The sequence below is a fragment of the Syzygium oleosum genome, unplaced genomic scaffold, assembly GCF_021117445.2.
Source record: "Syzygium oleosum isolate NSW1041296 unplaced genomic scaffold, Sole_v2.1 Sole_v2.08, whole genome shotgun sequence".
NCBI lineage: Eukaryota > Viridiplantae > Streptophyta > Magnoliopsida > Myrtales > Myrtaceae > Syzygium > Syzygium oleosum.
Genome location: NW_026607492.1, coordinates 2,519,083 through 2,537,792, shown reverse-complemented (window position 1 = coordinate 2,537,792; position 18,710 = coordinate 2,519,083). Strand labels below are relative to the sequence as shown.

Below are 18,710 nucleotides of genomic sequence, written 5' to 3'. Positions count from 1 at the left end.
TGCTTTGTAACAAATTGCTTTTTCTAGGATGCTGCTATAAAAGTTTCACGTGCCTTTCTTTCTCCTACCGCCACCTTGTCCGTCCGAAAGGAAGTTGCTTCGAAAAGTTGTTGGCAAGTAACGACTTCCTCGGGTCAAGTCTGTACAGGGAAGGTTGTGTTTTATTCCCTTCTGCCAGGACTTCTTGATTAAGGAATCGAGTAGGGCTGAACTCGAGTCTAACTGAGTCGGACACGGCTTCGGAACTCGAGTCGAGCCCGGCTGTTTGGATTCAGATGCTGCTCGATATTCGATTCGAGGTCGACCGAGTCTGTGACTTCAGCCTCAGCTCGATTCTGTTAAGTGTTCTTCCGAGCTTGAGCTGATCGCTCGTCAATAACAAAAGTAAGCTTTCCTTCAGGTCAAAGTTCAAACTCGAGACGCGATATTACAATAAAAATAAATATCATGCCCAAACAAATGTATGAATTATGCTATCCGATCAGTCTCGCGAGTCAATCGGGCGGCGTCGTTTTCACGTTCGAGCTCGATCCCATCCAATATTCGTGCGAAAAGAGAAGGTGTTTCTCTTAACTGGTCGTGCACTACCTTGTGGACCATAGATGGAATGGAAACGTCACGGTGAGTTGCGTCACGCTGTCTAAGTCATAATATAATCGGATCTTTCTTCATGAAGCGTTAATAACGCATTGACAATTCCATAATGTACGAACGGGCCTTTCTTTATGACGCGTTAGGAAAAGTCGTTGAGTGCACTCTGTCCATCTGTGGATCCTTCTATCGTGGGGACAAAGAAAACTGCTGAGAACTGGCCCAAGGCTTCTTTATTCTCAAGTAGGCAATGTAGACACAAGGACTTGGAGAGAACTGTCACGTAGATGTGAAAAGCATCTCTTCCATATAAAAAGTGTCCCGCAGCAGCATAAACAGAAAAGAAACTAATTCATGATGGAAGTTGAATGCAAGAACAAAGCAGATCATGCTCCCACGAGATCTGAGTTAGAAAGTAGGCTCTATGTCGCCGGGTGAAAAATTGTCAAAACTGTCGTGTGTATAGGTCAATCGACACGATGGAAGCAAGTGCGGCGAGGCGTTCACATATGGTAGCCTCCGTGATTGGACTTCGCCATTTGGCTCCATATTACCTGCCACGTCATCTCGACCTCGAAGCAAAGAACCAAAAAGAATTGAAGCATGTCCCTGAGATCCTACCGTCATATAAAACTGGCAACTGATCTCAAGGCTCCGGTCCAACTTCAAGGGATCATCGTACTTTACGAGATGATGGACGATCTGATCTAGTTCTGATGTCCTTTGTGTATATATCGGTGAGAGCGAAAAGTAACAGCACAAACACGACTTGAGCGCTCACGATCCCAAAATGACTGATGCTGTTACCGATTTCCATCCAGCTTCCAGTATTGCGGACCTGATATTAAATAAAAGCAACAGCAAGTTAGGTTGGCAGAATAAGAACTACAGTTAGAAACAAGTTCTGCGAGCAAGCTAGACAATGGAAGCCGATAAAGTTATAGGGAGGAGAAGTACAGCAAGAATATGGTTACCAGAAAGAAAAAGTGGATGGTCATCACATCTGAAAATAATATAACAAGGAAATAACATCCTGATCGTGGAACTCGAATCAGTTTGGCTATTGCACTAAAAGTACATCTGCATTTACAAAAGACAGATTATCATCAGATAAGTAGATAGGCGGTTACAACCTATATCACATCAAAAGCTACCAAGTTTCAACCGATTAAGAGAATAGTTCTATTATCATAAAGGTAAATGACACACAATCAATCAATGAGAAAAGATCATCTCACTAGGGAGAAGAAGTAAAGAAGACCCTTGCTCAGTGACCTTCAACAGGCATATGTTCAAATAATCATTTTAACTTACCAATGATTCACGTGTAAAAAAAGTCGTGAAGCACATGGCATCTAGGCCAAAGGTTGACCACAAGAACTAAAGTTGCAACTAGACTTGCAGTGCAGCTCGCTGCTTTTGCAGTATAGCATTCTTAGGAGATCCCAGAATTCAGAATACCAACTCGTATTAATTAATAATCCATATCACCTTGATAAAACCAGAAAAGTAAGCACTCACAAATCTCTGGTTTACGATAGTCCATAAAGTGAGACTTCAATATCCTTTAATTTTAAGCCTTTCCAGACAATCGATATGTATTAAATTTGTGGAGACGTGGCAGCTCTGCTAGATCTTGGTCCACATATACAGATTGCACAAGAAAGATACTAACGGTGGTTTTAGTTGTAACACATATAAAGATGTCCACAGTAGTTAACCTCCCCCAGAATAGTATGAACAAGACAGAAGGCTCGTCCCTTAAAGATTGATCTAAAGATAACAGGGTCTTCTCATAAACATATTTCACTAAAAGGTTTGAACAAATAAGATGAGCTACGTTCTCTATGGGCTACAAGCTGTTAAAGAAGGAAAGAACGAAAATCTCTCACAGAGAAAACAAAAAAAAATAACTATTGGATAATTAACCAAAAATCATACCCCAAAAATAAAACAAAAAATCGGGTGATCGAGGAACAACCGTTCATTGTAAACAGTAGCAATCGACGTTTTTTTTTAATTTTCAATGGACAGCCATCTTTTGATCTGCTAATATACTTGCTATCATGGGAGAAAGTAAGAACTTACATGACAAGCATGAATGGTATGAACAACTTGAAGATAAGTAGGGCTGCCATTAGAAAAGGCTGCAATGACGGTAACACACATCAACTTAGTGGAAGCTTTGTTTTTAAATGGAAAGAAGTTGTCACTGATAGGGGTTACTTACACTGAAAACAGTTATAAATCGGTACACAGACGAAATTTCAAAGCTTGCAATGCTCGCAAAATTCCCTGTCCCGAAAAAGGCAACATTGAAGAGTACCATCTGAAAAACACGGACATTACTCCTATTATCTGAATAGTGAAAGGAATTTGAGGAAATATGAAATAACATAGGAAAGCACCCAATTCTGCAAGTTTTTGCACTCTAAAAACATTTAACATCAGCAACATTTACATGAGGACCATATTGATAAGAAAAAATGGATAGTGAGCCCATATGATGACTTTATGTTCACATTTTCCCCAAGCATGCTTATTAAATCTATTTAATGCTCTCGCTTAGCCGAAGAAATTCTCTGTTGAAAAAGTCTAACAATTAATCAATTAGGATACGACTATGCCAATCATAAACAACACATGCATAAGCCATCTTTTCTCCATATGATATGCATATTTTATCTTAAAAAGACAGAGAGATTAAGTGACTCAAATTACTTTAAGGGCAAGATGGAGAGAGGAGAATGAACTTACAAAAGTTAGAGGAATTCTCACGTCAGAGAGCCGCAAGTATCTATCATTAGTTTCAAGAACAGCATTTTCCACCGTGCTCATATTGGAGACAGTAATCTTCTCAGTTTTACTTAAATAGAGCAGTGTGTTTTCAAAAAGTAACCACGCCATAAGTGCAAGAGCAAGTGCTCCATAGAAGACAGCTTCGTATCTACCATGTTCCATATAAAGGGAAAAGAGGAAAATACATGAAGCACTGTTCTAACAGGATGAATGTCTTGAAAGTTAAAAAAACATAGGCCGATGAAAGGTATATAAAAGACGTTTACCCAATAGATAGAAGAAGGAAAGGGGGAGCAAAACCAAGAAATATAGAAGTCAACCGAGATAAGAGGGTATTTTCTGAAAACAAAGGAAGAATCATAGAAGAACCTACAATAGAGAGAACACCACATGATTAGAGATAAAGAGAGTTAAAATGCACAAAATAATAGCAGTAGAGCATAGATTAATTTGCACAAATAATAGACTAGGAACCTAAATATAAGTCCAGTAAAAATAACACAAAATCATGCGGCAAATGAAACATAATAATTTGAGTTCCGTTAATAAGTTTGCTATGCTATGTCGCAACATATCTAACTTCAGGCAACACTAGTTGCAATCCAATGTATTGATCATGGACCCAATTTAAACACATGTTAATCCTCCTCACAGGCCTCCTCTATCTACAAAAGGATCATCAAGCACCAGCCAATGCAATGAGTCAGTGTGACTAGTTTACTTCTGACTTTGGCACATCTGTAGCACCAGTACCCAGGCGACCAGGTTATGATTTGTATACAAGTGACTCTCCCTCAGATGGAGATTATAATCAGAGAAAAATGACATTCCAAAAATACATAAATAGGTATGCCGGTAAAGATAATGAAAATGGAAATCTCTTTAATCTTCAAAATTAGCTGCACGACAGAGAAAAAAGTTCGAGTAAGTGGCAAGAAGGAGCCACAGCATACCAGCAATGAGCCAATTCAGGAGCTGGTGAAATATATGTAGTTCTTGGTTCTGCATTCTGTGAGATGTCGAGAGTGATACCATCATTGAGGACAACCCCACCAATAGTACCTATCGGATGAGGCAAGAAAGCTGGTCTTAGTGAAAGAATGGTACGAAAATCATCCAGTGAAAACTGATGAAATTTCCAAAGAGAAGGTAGATATAACAACATGCACCTGCAAGAGGAAGAGCATGGAGAACTTTGACTTTTTCATGTCACCACTACAGATACTTGACCAATACTTACTGCCTTCAGCATGCTTGTCTAGCCACCTTGCAGTTACTCCTATTACAGTGATCATAGCTCCGCTAGATATCCTATACAAAATAGTCATAATGCCCAGCATAGGAACAAAATCAGCTGAAGCTAATGCAAAAGAAAGTTAAGGTCAACCGAGGATGACAAGTATATACAGGTGGAGGACTCTTTTTTCACTCTTTCCATGGAGAAATTTGGGTTCTTCATGTCAATGCTTTGTACAACTTAATATCAGCAACTAGTCATCAGCATAAAGTAGAACAACTACACCAAAGATGACAGAACTTCCATTTTCTTAATTGACAGTGACATGAGTAAGACTTTTTCGTGGTAGTTTCAGCATGCAAAAGCAACCTGATGCTCCAAATACAATATGTGGCCTAAAGAAAGAGTGCTATGTTAACATATGCAGTTCTTGATAGTGGTCAGTATCTCAAAGCAGGACCTTCAAGTTAGGGATATTGAAGAAAAAAAGTAGATAGAGAGAATACAAACCCCACCCCCTCCAAAAGAAAAGTAATTGAAAAACAAACTTATAAGTGTGTGAAAGAACAAGTCAAGACTTGCCACTCTTAACGCTCTGAAAAATAAGTCATAGTTTAGTAAAGTGACATACACCAATGGATTATTATCAGGAATTTCAGCTGGCATCAATGTGAATCCAGAAAGGAACCAACAGGCCAAGCAAACGAAAGCTGGTATCTGAGATCTCCATGGAATCAAATAGAAAAGATAACAAAAGGCAGTAACCCCCGCAAAAAGGAAACACCATGTATAGAGCTTCCTCTCGGTGAAGCTGTTAACCTGATGGATGAATAAAAAGAAATATTCAGAATTCAAAATTATCTATTCACCTGGGCGAATGCCAGGAGTTTGCCAGGTTTATCAAATTTACTTTTGCATCCATACCAGGAATTCGGATATCATGACAGAGACAGCAAGGGTAGCTAGAAGTTTAAGGACATAATTTAACTTCTCTCCGCGTAAGTATCTCCAAAGTGCTTTTAAAAACTGATGCTCGCCAATTATTCGTGTCCAAAGAAACATGGTCATTGCAACGTATGCATGATAAAGAGGGGGAGAGTGCTCCCAGAATAAAATCATAGACATAAGTCCCATTGCAGCAAATCCACATACAAGTATCTGCCATGATAGGAATTGAATGTCAATAAGAAGAACCTGGGAAATAATGCAAGAAGCAGAGTTTGTCCCTAAAATGGGAAAATAGATTCATCAGAAGGCCCATCCAAAAAAGAAAGAACTGTTTATCAGATAAAAGGCAACCATATTATATCCAAGAAAAATCCAGCTAGAAAGCAAAATGACAAAAACAAATCGACCGGAGTTTATGCCATAGGACTTATCAGCAAAAGAGAAACTTTCCTTACTAGTGAGCACGATCATAGTTTCTCAAACAACAATGCTCCTATGATAAACCAAGAAAAGGTCAACAGTACGGTAGAAGCTGCAGGACCATCTGATCACTTAAATCCCTTTTCACTGGTTCTAATGACAACACTTCCACCATGAAGGTTGCCTTGCACAACACCACCCCCAAGCTAAATTACTGTATGTTTCAGTCAGCTTGCAGTTTGCAATGCATAGCTGGGAAAGGATTGTGATTCAGGAACTTAGTTTCTTGACATCTGTTTATGATGCCATGCCAAAATGTGTGCACATCTCATGTCTAGTTCTATAGTCTTCTTTTGTCCCCCTGGTGGATAAGTAACATAGGAGTAGGAAGATAAAAATTGAACTTCAAGCCTTTGGAATCTTGATAAGGGTGGACAACTGCTAGGTAAACCCTTCTTCCTCATGTCTGTATTCTTATTCAATATTAAAATCACAAACAAGGCTTACACATTACTTTTCTGGTGTCTTTTTTCTGCTGCACTGCTTGCTCCTTTCGGAATAGAACACCCAGCAATGACGTATAAGATTGCAGCACGTGGAGAACGAGATAGACCATCCAACCAATATATCCCAAAGTAATTACAGCCATCAGCATCAGCCAATCATAAGTTTGAAAATAATGAAGGCCTTCAAGAGCCAAACTCCTTAAATCTTCACTTCGCTTCAATGCAGCTTTGTAATCGCTGATGGAGATCAGTTCCTCAATTTGGTCCACAACTGACATATAGTGCTCTAGTGGTTTGAATGGTTTGAAGAATATTGTATTTGACTGTTTTATATCTGAACTTGTCAAGCCAATAGTCAAAAGAAACTTTGTTGTCTCCTTCTAATCCATGCACACAAATCCGAAACTCAATATGAAAAAAAAAAAAATCATAACAAGTAAGTTTGCAACATATGGCAGGTCATCTAATGGAAATTTATGTCAAGAGGATCCACTTAAAATTGTTAAACAATATAGAACATAGACATTATTTACAAGACTTTATGTGACATGCTATACTATTGCCCAAGTGTCGAACGAAAATTATGTGAACAGCAAAACTGGGATTACACGTAAGAAATAGGGTAATTTTTTAAATGAAGACTGCAGTGATTTGAAATTCCAAGTAAGCTTCCTCAAAATTCATATTATCAAGACTAAACCTGACATGAGACTAGGATACGTGATTTTTGGAGGAACTGGTTTAGTATTTGTTTTGTATTGGACAGCACAGCTTCAACTTCCTCTGCCTGCAAATGAATGAAAAGATTTCTTCTTGTTGCATCAGGAGATATCAACAAAATTTGCCACACTAAGGAATGAAGATTCCACGTTATCTTTAGATAAGAGAAATCATTTAATAAATAAAGTTAATCATACTTGTGACAGAATTCAACATCTATAGATGTTATACTACTTAGAACTCACCACATTCATATCGATGTATCCAAGAGGCAAATTTCCCACTGAGTTCATAGGACATGGCAAACCAAGAAGAGTTGACTGCCATAAAACAAACAAATAAAATTTATGAAGAATCCACATAGGCTAACAAATTGATTAAATAAAACCAATCTGTTATACCATAAGAGGTGCAATATCAGCTTGATTGACATCCACTCTTTCAATGCCACTAAGGCCCCATGCTGTAGGTGTTGGCATGTCATGCATATGCTCATCAACAAACTGGCCATGATCAGAGTGGTCACTGACAAAACCTGATTTGGGATATTTAACCCCAGCTCCCCAAACAACAAGGGGTGTGTCAGTGTTGGAGGGATGCCCATCTCCATGACTTCCTATCAGTTACACCTTAATCATATTAGCTTCAGCATCTAAAAGGTACTGGAGAAAAAGAACTAATGAACAAATACTTATGAGTGCCCGGCAGACTCCAAAAGAAAAAGAGCATGATGAGCGTCCTCATTGCCGAACAGCAAAAACATTCTCTCTTATAGAATTGTTTTCTTTTTAGCCTATGAAAGGACTAAAGTTTGGCCAAGGGAGCACCTTATTAATGCTGGGGCACCCAGCAATGCAGTAAAGGATAGGCTCAAATGAGGCAGCAAGCACCAAACCATTGCTATCCAGTAAGTGATTGCGGTTAAATTCAGTTCAAGTACAATATCAAATCGAAGGTGTCTATAGGGAAAAACTCGGCAGTCTACAGTTAAATAGCCAAAACTAATGAACACGCAATCAATTTAACCAGACTACAACTCTAGCTTTCCATCCAAATCAAGTTTCATATTTTGATTGGACATTGATAAAGAAATTCTTCAGCCCAATACAAAATTCAATACATATGTTAACATGTGAAACTAGAGAAATCCTTGCCATATGTGACCACTTCTACATCCCATTAGATGAACCATAAGATAAATTTGCTGTTCGGCACACATGACTACAAGGGGAAAAGCTGAACGTGGATTCTTTGGTAGTGGACACAGATTTGCCAATTGCAACCATCCAAAAAACCCTAGTGATGACTTGCTGTACATCATCTAATGGAGGCAAGTTTGATCATCAGGAAATGCAAGGACAAAAGCCAGGAATTGACTCGAGATAACTGGGCAGCAGAAATGCACACCCTAATTTTAGGAAAAGGATTACCACGAGAAAAAAATTTCTGAACAACTTTGCATGTTTATTAGGCAATTCACCTCAGTAACTTTTTCCAGAAATGAAAAAAAGACAAACGTGTCATATCAAACCTTTGTCGCTCATTCCGTGATCAGCTGTAAAAACATATGCAGTCCGATTATCCTTGTAATAACCTTCAACGATATCAAAAACACGTTTGGCAATGTGATCAACGACCTTAACATTGTTGAGATAGATGGACGAGAAGGGTCGATGAGCATGTCCATTTGAGTCACAGCCTAGTAGATGGAGAAAGACAACCAGATTATCCTGTTGAAGTGCTTCTCTCAAGTCCTCGTCAGTAAAAGACCTGTTCAAGAGGCCTTGAAATTGATCAAAAGACCACTCATCCAAAAAGGATGCATCTGCAACAGCAAAAGCAAATCATAAAGATATGAGGTAAAGAAAAAAAACACAAATACACCCTGACAGGAAATGGAGAGGAGTGATAAACACAATAATTGAGTCTATATCAACACTGACGAGCCATTTAGGTGTGAATTAAAGTAATATTAACACCTGAGGTGGCCGCGTGTAGAAATTGTAATGAGCACTAGTTTCAGAATTAGAGGAATTCCCAGAACAACAAGCACAAGTAATTTTAGATAAAGCACGCAAGGCTCACTGAATCAACTGATAAAACATCCAGATGCATTTAAGGAAATAAATAAAATCTAAGTTACGGACAAAGTAAAGAGTAAAAACATGCCATAAGAATACTTTCTGAGATTACTCTTCTATGCATGTCTTAAGTGAGAGAGAGAGAGAGAGAGAGAGAGAGAGAGAGAGGTACTCAGGTAATCACTCATAGACTGTAGGCTTGTACCTGACGAAAAATTACCATGGGAAGAACTAACTGTGAAACATGAGTAGACAATGAGCAAAATTTAATTTTTGAGGTACCACAAGAGATGGCAGTTTTTCTTAATCTCTACGCAAATTACCAAATTCACATCAAACAGATTTTGAGTTCAACAGGGTGAGCATATACCAGTTGCGAAGTCTTCAAACTCATGTGGGTAGCTGTTCCAAGTGCTATGTGGCAAGGCACCACAGAATATAGGAACTATGTCTGGGCTACCAAAGGCATAGGTATGTTTGCTTCTATTAAATACCGAGTCAAATTCAACAGGATTAGCTTTCCATCCTGCAAAAGGGATGTCACCCATTAGTGAAGAGTCACACCACATCAAGCACTCGTTAGCCGATAGGAGTCTAAGTTGGAGATGTTACAATGCAACTGAGAAGTGTGATAAAATAGACAAATAACTGACCTTTTGTCACAGCACTGGGATCCTCATAAAACCCAGCTATAATAGCAACATGTCCAGGCCTCGATTCTGTAGGAGGACGAGCATGTGACACTCCCCAGCGACCTCTTTCCTTAATTATACTTCTCAAGAAAGGTGCTCTAAAGTTTCCTTCCGAATCCGGCTCATAAAATTTATCCGCACGCAATCCATCCGCTGCAAATTTAAATTTTCACCTGTGTCACAGAGTAACTTCTTGCTAGAAGTAACAGGCTCAGAGAAAGCTTAATAACCAACTTTGAAGCAATCACAAAATGTTCAAGGCAAAGTGTCCTCCACGACAATCACATAGACAGACAAACTAATAAAGATATCCCAAACTTTAACTTCAACACAGTGAAAAGTTAAAAACCTACGAGGGAAGCAACAAACCTGCCCGCTTTGAAGTTTACAATCTTCAGCCCAATTCTTTCACTTGAAACCAAACAAACGCAGCACAGGCAACGCAGTTTCCGTAGCTAGAGTTACATTGAGCTAAGAAACAGCAAGACCTCACACCCAGAAGGCAAAAATGCAAACTTGAGGTCGAATTTAAAAGCAAAAACCCCAAACAGGTGGTGGGCGCGACGACATACCGACGACGAGAACGAGGCGCTTGGCGGGTGCGGGGAAGCGAGGAGCCACGGGATCCATGCCGTGGACAATGGGAGTCTTGAAGTAGATGTCGAATATGCTGAGCATGTACACGGCGTGAAGGGCCACGCCCAGGACCACGAGCCATCCCTCTCGCCTCTTCAGCCACCTCCGCTTCCTGCTGACGCCTTCCCTGGCTCGGGCGTCGCCCACCCCCAAGATCCCATCTTCGACCCCCATTGATCTTGTGCTTTCTTCGCGCGATCTGCAACTAGGATTCGTGGCTTCGGATTGCTGATATTGTTCGGGCTGGATCGGAAGCAGAGCTCAAAGGTAAGCGCTTGGGCTCTGTTCGGTTGAAGCACTCGTACAGAACGTATACACGAGCCGCGAGAGGGTGGTCACCGGGAAAGATGGGCTGCTCAAAACAAGGAAGTTGGAACCTTGGAAAGGAAAGACATTTTGTTGAGCTGCTGAGGAAAATATTATTATCAGCTGGGGATGTTTGGTTTGGCATGAGCTAATCAGAAAATCTTTTTTCGAATTTGTTGTAAAAAGGAAAAAAAAAAGTTTCACATCTTATTGGTTATTTTTTGAAAACTTCAATGCATTAAAAAAAAATCATATCGTCCGATCTAGATAGCCGGTTTGAGTTTAACCCTGCAAAATCTACCAATTTATCTAGAACGAGGAATAATATTTCGAGAGCCATAGTCCATATCCCTTTCCTTGGTTTCGAGGTGAGCTCCTTATGATCTAATAAAAAGGAATGTAATTGATCGATTTGTGAAGCAAAATTGACATGATGCAGATATTTTTGCTTAAATCTACATCCCCGCTTTCCTCCTCTTCTAATTACATAGCAAATATGTTCCTATCATATATTTCATATTTGTAACAGCAGTCAGATGTTTAAATTTAAGATAACCTAAACTCATGTTGGTAAAAACTCTTTTTATTACAAAGTGAATAGAGTTTAAAATATATCCTCAAAACAAACAAACAAAAATTTACAATTTTCAACGCTATTTCAAGAAATTGGGCTTCTGTTGCATTTACTTTTACTCGTACAGCTTAGTGCAAGTTTGAAATTGCATTTCAAGTACTTCTCACAACGTAACAGACAGGACATTCTTTCAGTTGCCATTATCATGGGCAGGAGACGATTTGTTCATGCAGTCCAAACATTAGCATTGTACCCACGAACTGTTTCAAAACGATACTTTGTTCAGCAATGACCTCGAAACAGAGATCATAAAATTGTCGCCTATCTTGGATTAGTAACAAAGATGAGCTGACGATAAGCTAACAGTTTTCTTACTTAGCAGTTAGCAGCAAGCAGCAAGCTGATTCATTCAAGCGCTCAACGATCATTTTCCAGTTCATTTGTCTTCACAAGCACATGAACCACAACAAAGTCATACAGAACCCAAACATAGACCAGACAAATATATGGATACTATTACTAATCATTCCCAGACCATCATATCTCCCCTGGACATTGTACACGATATGTAGTTACGATGGAGAACCAGCAATTTTCCACCCTCTTCCAAACTTATTTAGCTTCTGCATTGTTCCATTGTAGGACATTGGTGAGATTGATATGCTGGAGATCATGAGATTTGCGGTCGCCTTCACGGGCACTTGATACGGTTTCCGTGAGTGGTCATGTTGGTGTAGCACTTGCCACACCGCTCTCGGTTTCCGTAAGTCCCCGGCGGCACACACTTGCATCGGTCGCAGCACGTCGTGCAAGCCCTCATGCACACTCTCTTCCTCGAGTGCAGTTTGCATCTCTGCTCGCACAGAGGGATGCAATCTGCAGCAACCAAAAAAGGTTCACCCAACTTAGTGTAATCAGATCCATAATATTTGTGAAAACCAGACGCACTGAGGTAAAGTTGCCAGGCTCCATGAGATTGTGTTGCAGTATTGGGGAATTTGTGCAATGAATTATTCAGCAATCTTCACAATGTGGAAATGCTTTCGATTATTTTCCCCCACCACATGATGATACTCCTGTATAGTAAGAAAAGTTGGACTATGCCATCATGGCCGTCCTACCAATCCCGTCATCACCATCCTCTGAGAGGACCTGAATATGTTGTGACAATACATGGCATGATAGACTACAGGTAAAAGGATGCATTGTACAGTTACCTGCTTTTGACCTGACCGGTGGCAGTGGCGGAGCTGCAGGAGGCGTGACTGGTGGCAGAGTAGGCGGCGGCTTAGTGACCGGTGGCAGAGGAGGTGGCAGCGGCTTAGTGACCGGAGGCAGAGTAGGAGGAGGCTTAGCGACAGGAGGCAGTGGAGGCGGCAGCGGCTTAGTGACCGGTGGCAGAGGAGGTGGCAGCGGCTTAGTGACCGGAGGCAGAGTAGGAGGAGGCTTAGTGACAGGAGGCAGTGGAGGCGGCAGCGGCTTAGTGACCGGTGACAGAGGAGGTGGGTTCTTGGTGACCGGAGCAGGGGTAGGCGGTGCCTTCACAGGAACTGTAGCCGGAGCTGGCGCCTTCACCGGAGCTGGTGTTGGGAACTTGGTATATGGGGCCTATACATATTCCCACAGTGACAAATCAAAGCGAAACAAGCAGTTATGCTCATTTACTGCAGATCTAAACTTCAGCAAGAATGGTCATCTTGCACTTAGGTCCAGTTCGTTACTCCTAAATGACTATAGAACACAAAATATGGCATCACCATTAGAAAATCTCTCGTATATCTATCAACTGTACCAATTGATATACCGACAAGATCACAAACCTATTTAAGTGATCTAATTCCAACAAGGACGAACAAACAATTCATCCATGTCAGCACATCGGCACGGCAAGTGTGTCATATAGAAGATTTTTCCCCTTATTGGGAGGAGTATTTAGTCTCTGTGTTTGTCTCAGATACTTTTGGAGGGATCATGTGTTTTTGACTTAAAATAGTTCCCATATCCCACTCTTCCCCACTCTCCTAAACCTATAATTAAACTTCCAATATTGTGCCAACCATCAGCAAAAAGAGCACGTAATGCAGACCAAAGCATATCATTCAAAAACCGAGTATTTTATCAGCATTATTGAGGCTGAGGCTTTCATTTTCTTTCTTTCCCCCAAAAAAAGACAAGGAAAAAGAATAAAGGGCCGAAGCTGATGTAGCCATAGCCCAAGAACCATGGCTAAAGGATACACTTACTCGTCCTTCATCTTCTAAAGCAAAGGAAAACAAGCTTTATTAACAGATTATCTTGATCACACACATTACCTTCAAAATGAGTTTCTCCTCATTATCAGCAGATGAAACCTACCGAAACAAAGTTAACACCAGATTAGATGTGCTCTAACTAGCATTAAGCTCATTACACACCAAACACACACACTCTAAAAGGCATACCTGTGTAGTGAGCAGAAGCAGAACACCCGACAGAAGGAGCGCGGTTTTTGAAGCCATTCTTTAGGGGGAACTCGCAGAAAGCTGAGTGAAAGAGCTGGAGTGATGAGCTTGCCCACTTGAGTGCTCACCGAACCAGCATTATGCAACCCCTGCAGCTTTAAATGGAGGTTCAGGGTACGGCCAGAGAGAGACAGAGTATGACGCAAAATATATTCTTTAGTTATATAATCAGTATGATTTGTCATTCCTCTCTCTGTTTAAATAGGAACATTCTGTACCATAACACATTTGTCTAATATGATGAAACCAAATAAGAGCGTAGCAAAAGTTGGTGCGGATGCCTAACACATGTGTACATGCATTCGATCTTGTCGATTATACGTGTAATTTTTTTTAAAAACAAATGTTTTTTAATCGCTAGGCCGACCTCACGGGATTAAAACTCTCTTCTTATTTAACTTAGGACTAAGATATAAGCATCAAAAAGAAAAACTCAACATTAACATATTCTGAGTATATAAAAGAATTGGAATTCTGGAGAGATATTTACAAGCTGTCATGGGACAATAACAGTGAGAATGGGGTGCTTGACAGAGACAGCTTCCCCAGATCACCAAGACATTTGAGTAAATTGGCTGGCTGTACTAAACTCGACTTACGTGTATTATATTCAATCCTCAAACGCGAGAAAATTAAAGTGTCCCACCCAACCAGCAAGAATTCCATTAACCTCAAGCGTGAACTATATTCGATCCGCACCATCATATTCGCCGTAACCAACGCGACATTCACGTGAAACTTACCATCTTCAACGATTTGAATTCAATTTAATACACATATCACATTCGTCGCATTAGTAATTCCTGTTGACCGACATGACATGCTCCATGCATCAGTAAGTAAGTGACATCTACCCTTTTCCTTTTTTCACCTAAAGAGTGTTTGTCGTCGCATGAGTATTAACCCGCACACGAGGAGGCATGTCTTTTGAAACTTGGGATGAGGCAACACTGAGTTAGAAAATCTTTGGTCGCTTTGGTCCTAAAGCCAGAGCAAATCGATTACAATGAAAATAAAACAAAGATGGTATCAAACGATGGGAATTCCCACGTAGGAACCTAGTTTATTTTTCCTCGAGTTGTGCTTAATCCGATATGAATTATTTACAAGCGCTTTCAATTAAGGTGTCGAAAACTGGTAACTTATGCAATGCAACTACGTTTTATGACGTGGAGTGGCCAAACCTCTTAAAAACACTTGACGAAATTCATTTTGTCACGAGAGTTCTCCAATTGTATTGCGACTTGGCTAATTACAGAAAGATCCTTTTGAGAGTGGCTCCCAAAAAATTTTACCTCCGATCTTGTTAGGAGTCCAGAGGCCCTTCCCAAAAAATTCTCATACCCAATTTTTTGTGCCCCCGGACCTTGAAATTTTTATTAATTTAATCACTACGATGAAAACGGGCCTACCAAAAAAAAATCCCATGTGACATCACATGCAATGCTAGAAAAACTGGTCAACACAAGTAAGATCATTTGCATTGTGAAGTGTGATGAGAAAGCAATGCAGTTAACGAATTTTTCCACGTGTTATCATTAACTCCGTCATTCTTTTGGAAATCAATTATATTTGAGTGAGTCTGTCATACGCCCAAAAAATCCGATGAATGTGACCCAAAATGAAATTCTTGACTATAGAAATCGCACGAGACCCGTCACTTTCAAATGGTCAATTTCTAACTCATTGCTTGAGTTACGCTCGTGTAATAATCGTCACCAACATGCGACTGTATACGGATGCATGCAAGAAAACAAAACCAAGCTAAAATGAGGAAGAATACAACCCTCACCAAGCATAAGACGAGAGTTGCGAGGCAATGTGGTGAAAATAGTCACACTTTTGGATCGCAAATTGACAGTGCCAGTCCGGTGGGAGGATCAGCTGGGATGAGAATCCAATGAAAACTGGTCAGCACTCGTTGCAGATCTCGTTTTTTAAGGAGAAAAGAGAAAAGGAAGATGAGCAGGAGATGTGATTGATGGAGATATTTTTGGACAGAACATAAAGTTTCTTGCACCCATGAAAAGTTGATTTCACGTGCAGCTAACGTTCAACATTTGTCTCATCTTTATCATAACATAGAAACGGCGGATCAAACAATTCAGTCCATGAATCATAGACATTCCGAACGAGAGAAATACATATCCGAAAAGAAGAAAAAGGGGGGGTTTCTACAAGGAAAGCAGCCATTGTCCTATCCCAGGACTTATTACAGTAATATCACAAGAAGCAAAAGAACATCTTTCCGTATGCCAATTCAACGAAAACACAAGCAAAAAAGAAAGTAACATGGGAACCTATGAGAGGGGCATATTATTTAGCAACCATGTGATGATGGGCGTGTGGAGCTAAGCTTCTATGGGCACTTGATCTTCTTGCCATGGACGGTGGCGTAGTCCCAGGGCATGCACTTGGATTTGGGAGAGGGGACGCACTTGGCCTTGTCGCAGCAAGCTGTGCAGCCCTTCATGCACTCCCTCTCGGGGCGGTGACTCTTGCAGTGCTCAACGCACATTTCCTCACACCCTGCAATTGTAAATGTGTCCATGATCATGAGAGGTCATTCCACTCATGGAGTCCTTTTTTCTTGTTCATGGAAGATAATTTTTCTTAGGTACGAATTCGTTTGTAACAGGCCTAGAGAGGGGGAAAAGAAACTGATCGCACGTCAAATATCAATGGCGTTTATAGATTTCTGAAAAATGATATAAATCTGACAGCAACGCACTTTCACGCAGCATATTGCTGATTGGGTCTATACCATGTTATTTGCATAATGTGCAACTGCTGTTGCATCTTATAATTTGTTTTTCTGGAGATGAATTTTTTTTTTTGACATGTTTTTCTGGAGATGATTGCTTACCGTGTTTTGGTGGAGACACTGGTGGCTCTGAGTGGTGGTGGGGAGGAGGGGCGTGCACGTAATGGTGGGGAGGAGGGGCGTGCACGTAATGGTGGGGAGGAGGAGCATGGGGAGGAGGGGCGTGCACGTAATGGTGGGGAGGAGGAGCATGGGGAGGAGGGGCGACGACCAACTTCACGGTAGTGTGGTGGGGAGGAGGAGCGGGAGCCTTCTTCGGAGCGTGGTGGCGGTGGTGGTGGTGGGGAGGAGGAGCGTGCACGTAATGGTGGGGAGGAGGGACGTGGTGGGGAGGAGGAGCATGCACGTAATGGGGGGGAGGAGGAGCATGCACATAATGGTGGGGTGGAGGGGCGTGGTGGGGAGGAGGGGCGTGGGGAGGAGGAGCGTGCACGTATTGGTGGGGAGGAGGGGCGACGACCATCTTCACGGTAGTGTGGTGGTGAGGAGCGGGAGCTTTCTTTGGAGCGTGGTGGTGGTGGTGGTGGAAGAAGTGGTGGTGGTGGTGGTGCTTCTCCTCACCTGGTGGAGGAGCTTTGTCTTTTTTCGACTGCGCTATCAAAGCATACCACATTCATTATTTTATCCAATTCAAAGAAGGGAGGAAAATTTGATAAAGTACAGCAATGGATTGGTATTCTAAAGTATTAATGATTGGAGTTGCAAAGTGAAAACAGTTAAGCTTTTATAAGTAAAAAGAATGGCAAATCAAAGGACACAACAATAAGCATGGTGATAACGGTGGTATAGTTTATAGTTGGGGAGAAATGGGATTAGGAAAGCATATCTAGCTTCACCTTCACCTTCACCTTCACCTGCATGGGGTGATTTTCACAAGTTTCCTTAAGTGTGGAGCTACACTCACTTAAAAGTACTGCACACATGTGACATCTTCACAGTATGGGAGAGTGGGGTACACAATAGCACATACAAAGAAGCATCTAATACACTACCGTAGGAAAACAACATCTCGAGATCGAGAGAGAGACAGAGAGAGAGAGTTTTGTTTGTCACCTCTGTAGAGACAACTTCACCAGCGACCATAGCCTACAAGGAGAAAAGAAGCGAAACCCTCAGTCAGCCAAAGAAAAAGGGAAAGAAAATGCAATTGTATACCAAGTGATCAGTAGGCTAAAAAATTTGCTTCATACCACGGCATTGACTAGGAGCAGAGCTGCAACTAGGAAGAGACCATACTTCAAATCCATTGTTGCAAGGCAGGAAAGAGTAGGAGAAGAAACCAGAAATTTATTTGTGGAGTGATGAACTTTGAGCTTAACCTCTTGTATTTATATACTCATGTAGTGACACACAAAAGGTCTTCAATAGCTTGATGTTTTTGCTGGGCAACTATGTAAGGTGACATTTGGGGCAATGGAATTTGCAGTTTCAGCTTCCCCCAGATGAATGCATTTCTCTTTTGTCAGTCAAGTACTAGGAGAGAGCAGCTATACCCATGTCTCTGATCCTGAACCATACAACGCTTGGTTCGATAAATTTGTCCAGTTGAAAACTGTTTGATTCTGGTGTACAGCTCAGACTTGTTTCGTCATCAGGAACCTTCCAACGCCCATGTAAACCAAGGCTGGTTTTGGTAAGGTTTTTGGAAAAAGTCTACGGGAAAGTACAAACGACTTCAGGTGAAAAAGGTCTTTTATAAATGTAAATAGTGCTTGACAAATTATAATTTAAAAGTGTACTGGGAAGTAACTTTGATGTAAATGCTATTTGAAAAAAAATACAATTAAAAAGGGCGTTTGTTATTTTTTCTTAAAAAAAGAAAAAACTCAAACCTTCACTAGTAAGTCAGATTTGGCGCTGGCCAACCTCACCTAA

General features: G+C 40.8%; 2 protein-coding genes and 1 long non-coding RNA gene across 6 annotated transcripts; all 3 read right to left on the bottom strand.

Annotated features, from left to right (window-relative positions):
* Positions 1–857: 857 nt before the first annotated feature.
* Positions 858–10,943, bottom strand: LOC115688268 (uncharacterized). Of its 4 annotated transcripts, none has more exons than XM_056313588.1 (18): positions 10,567–10,941; positions 9,956–10,147; positions 9,673–9,828; positions 8,753–9,046; positions 7,623–7,780; positions 7,467–7,541; positions 7,222–7,288; positions 6,510–6,835; positions 5,552–5,785; positions 5,259–5,446; positions 4,560–4,701; positions 4,344–4,452; positions 3,657–3,759; positions 3,349–3,538; positions 2,822–2,920; positions 2,680–2,738; positions 1,566–1,671; positions 858–1,429 (listed from the first exon to the last, which is right to left on the bottom strand). In XM_056313588.1, exons 1-18 carry the CDS (start codon positions 10,802–10,804, stop codon positions 1,265–1,267), a joined length of 2,901 nt encoding a protein of 966 aa, XP_056169563.1. In that variant the 5' UTR covers positions 10,805–10,941; the 3' UTR covers positions 858–1,264. The 4 variants fall into 4 exon arrangements, 3 of the variants coding, with proteins under 3 accessions (XP_056169563.1, XP_030469898.1, XP_056169564.1); XM_030614038.2 differs by having other exon boundaries at positions 7,623–7,837; positions 10,567–10,939; XR_008817039.1 differs by lacking the exon at positions 858–1,429 and having other exon boundaries at positions 1,589–1,671; positions 2,822–2,886; positions 7,623–7,837; positions 10,567–10,943.
* Positions 10,944–11,892: 949 nt separating this feature from the next.
* On the bottom strand, positions 11,893–14,112 carry LOC115688316 (gibberellin-regulated protein 14). Its single transcript, XM_056313618.1, has 4 exons — positions 13,952–14,112; positions 13,823–13,861; positions 12,728–13,118; positions 11,893–12,386 (listed from the first exon to the last, which is right to left on the bottom strand). Exons 1-4 carry the CDS (start codon positions 14,006–14,008, stop codon positions 12,202–12,204), a joined length of 672 nt encoding a protein of 223 aa, XP_056169593.1. The 5' UTR covers positions 14,009–14,112; the 3' UTR covers positions 11,893–12,201.
* Positions 14,113–16,058: 1,946 nt separating this feature from the next.
* Positions 16,059–16,959, bottom strand: LOC130138845 (uncharacterized). Its single transcript, XR_008817124.1, has 2 exons — positions 16,878–16,959; positions 16,059–16,540 (listed from the first exon to the last, which is right to left on the bottom strand). It is a non-coding gene; the product is annotated as an uncharacterized LOC130138845 (long non-coding RNA).
* Between the last annotated feature and the right edge of the window lie 1,751 nt (positions 16,960–18,710).

Bases quoted from the DNA above. Each gene is read 5' to 3' on its own strand.
- LOC115688316 (XM_056313618.1), bottom strand. From the start codon at position 14,008: ATGGCTTCAAAAACCGCGCTCCTTCTGTCGGGTGTTCTGCTTCTGCTC. The intron at 13,862-13,951 runs GTATGCCTTTTA...TTGTTTCGGTAG, and splicing joins TGCTTCTGCTCACTACACAG to GTTTCATCTGCTGATAATGA. The intron at 12,387-12,727 runs GTAACTGTACAA...TGGTTGCTGCAG, and splicing joins ACCGGTCAGGTCAAAAGCAG to ATTGCATCCCTCTGTGCGAG.
- LOC115688268 (XM_030614038.2), bottom strand. From the start codon at position 10,804: ATGGGGGTCGAAGATGGGATCTTGGGGGTGGGCGACGCCCGAGCCAGG. The intron at 9,047-9,672 runs GTATATGCTCAC...TTGCTGTTGCAG, and splicing joins GTTTGAAGACTTCGCAACTG to ATGCATCCTTTTTGGATGAG. The intron at 3,539-3,656 runs GTAAACGTCTTT...GGAACATGGTAG, and splicing joins TTCCTTCTTCTATCTATTGG to ATACGAAGCTGTCTTCTATG.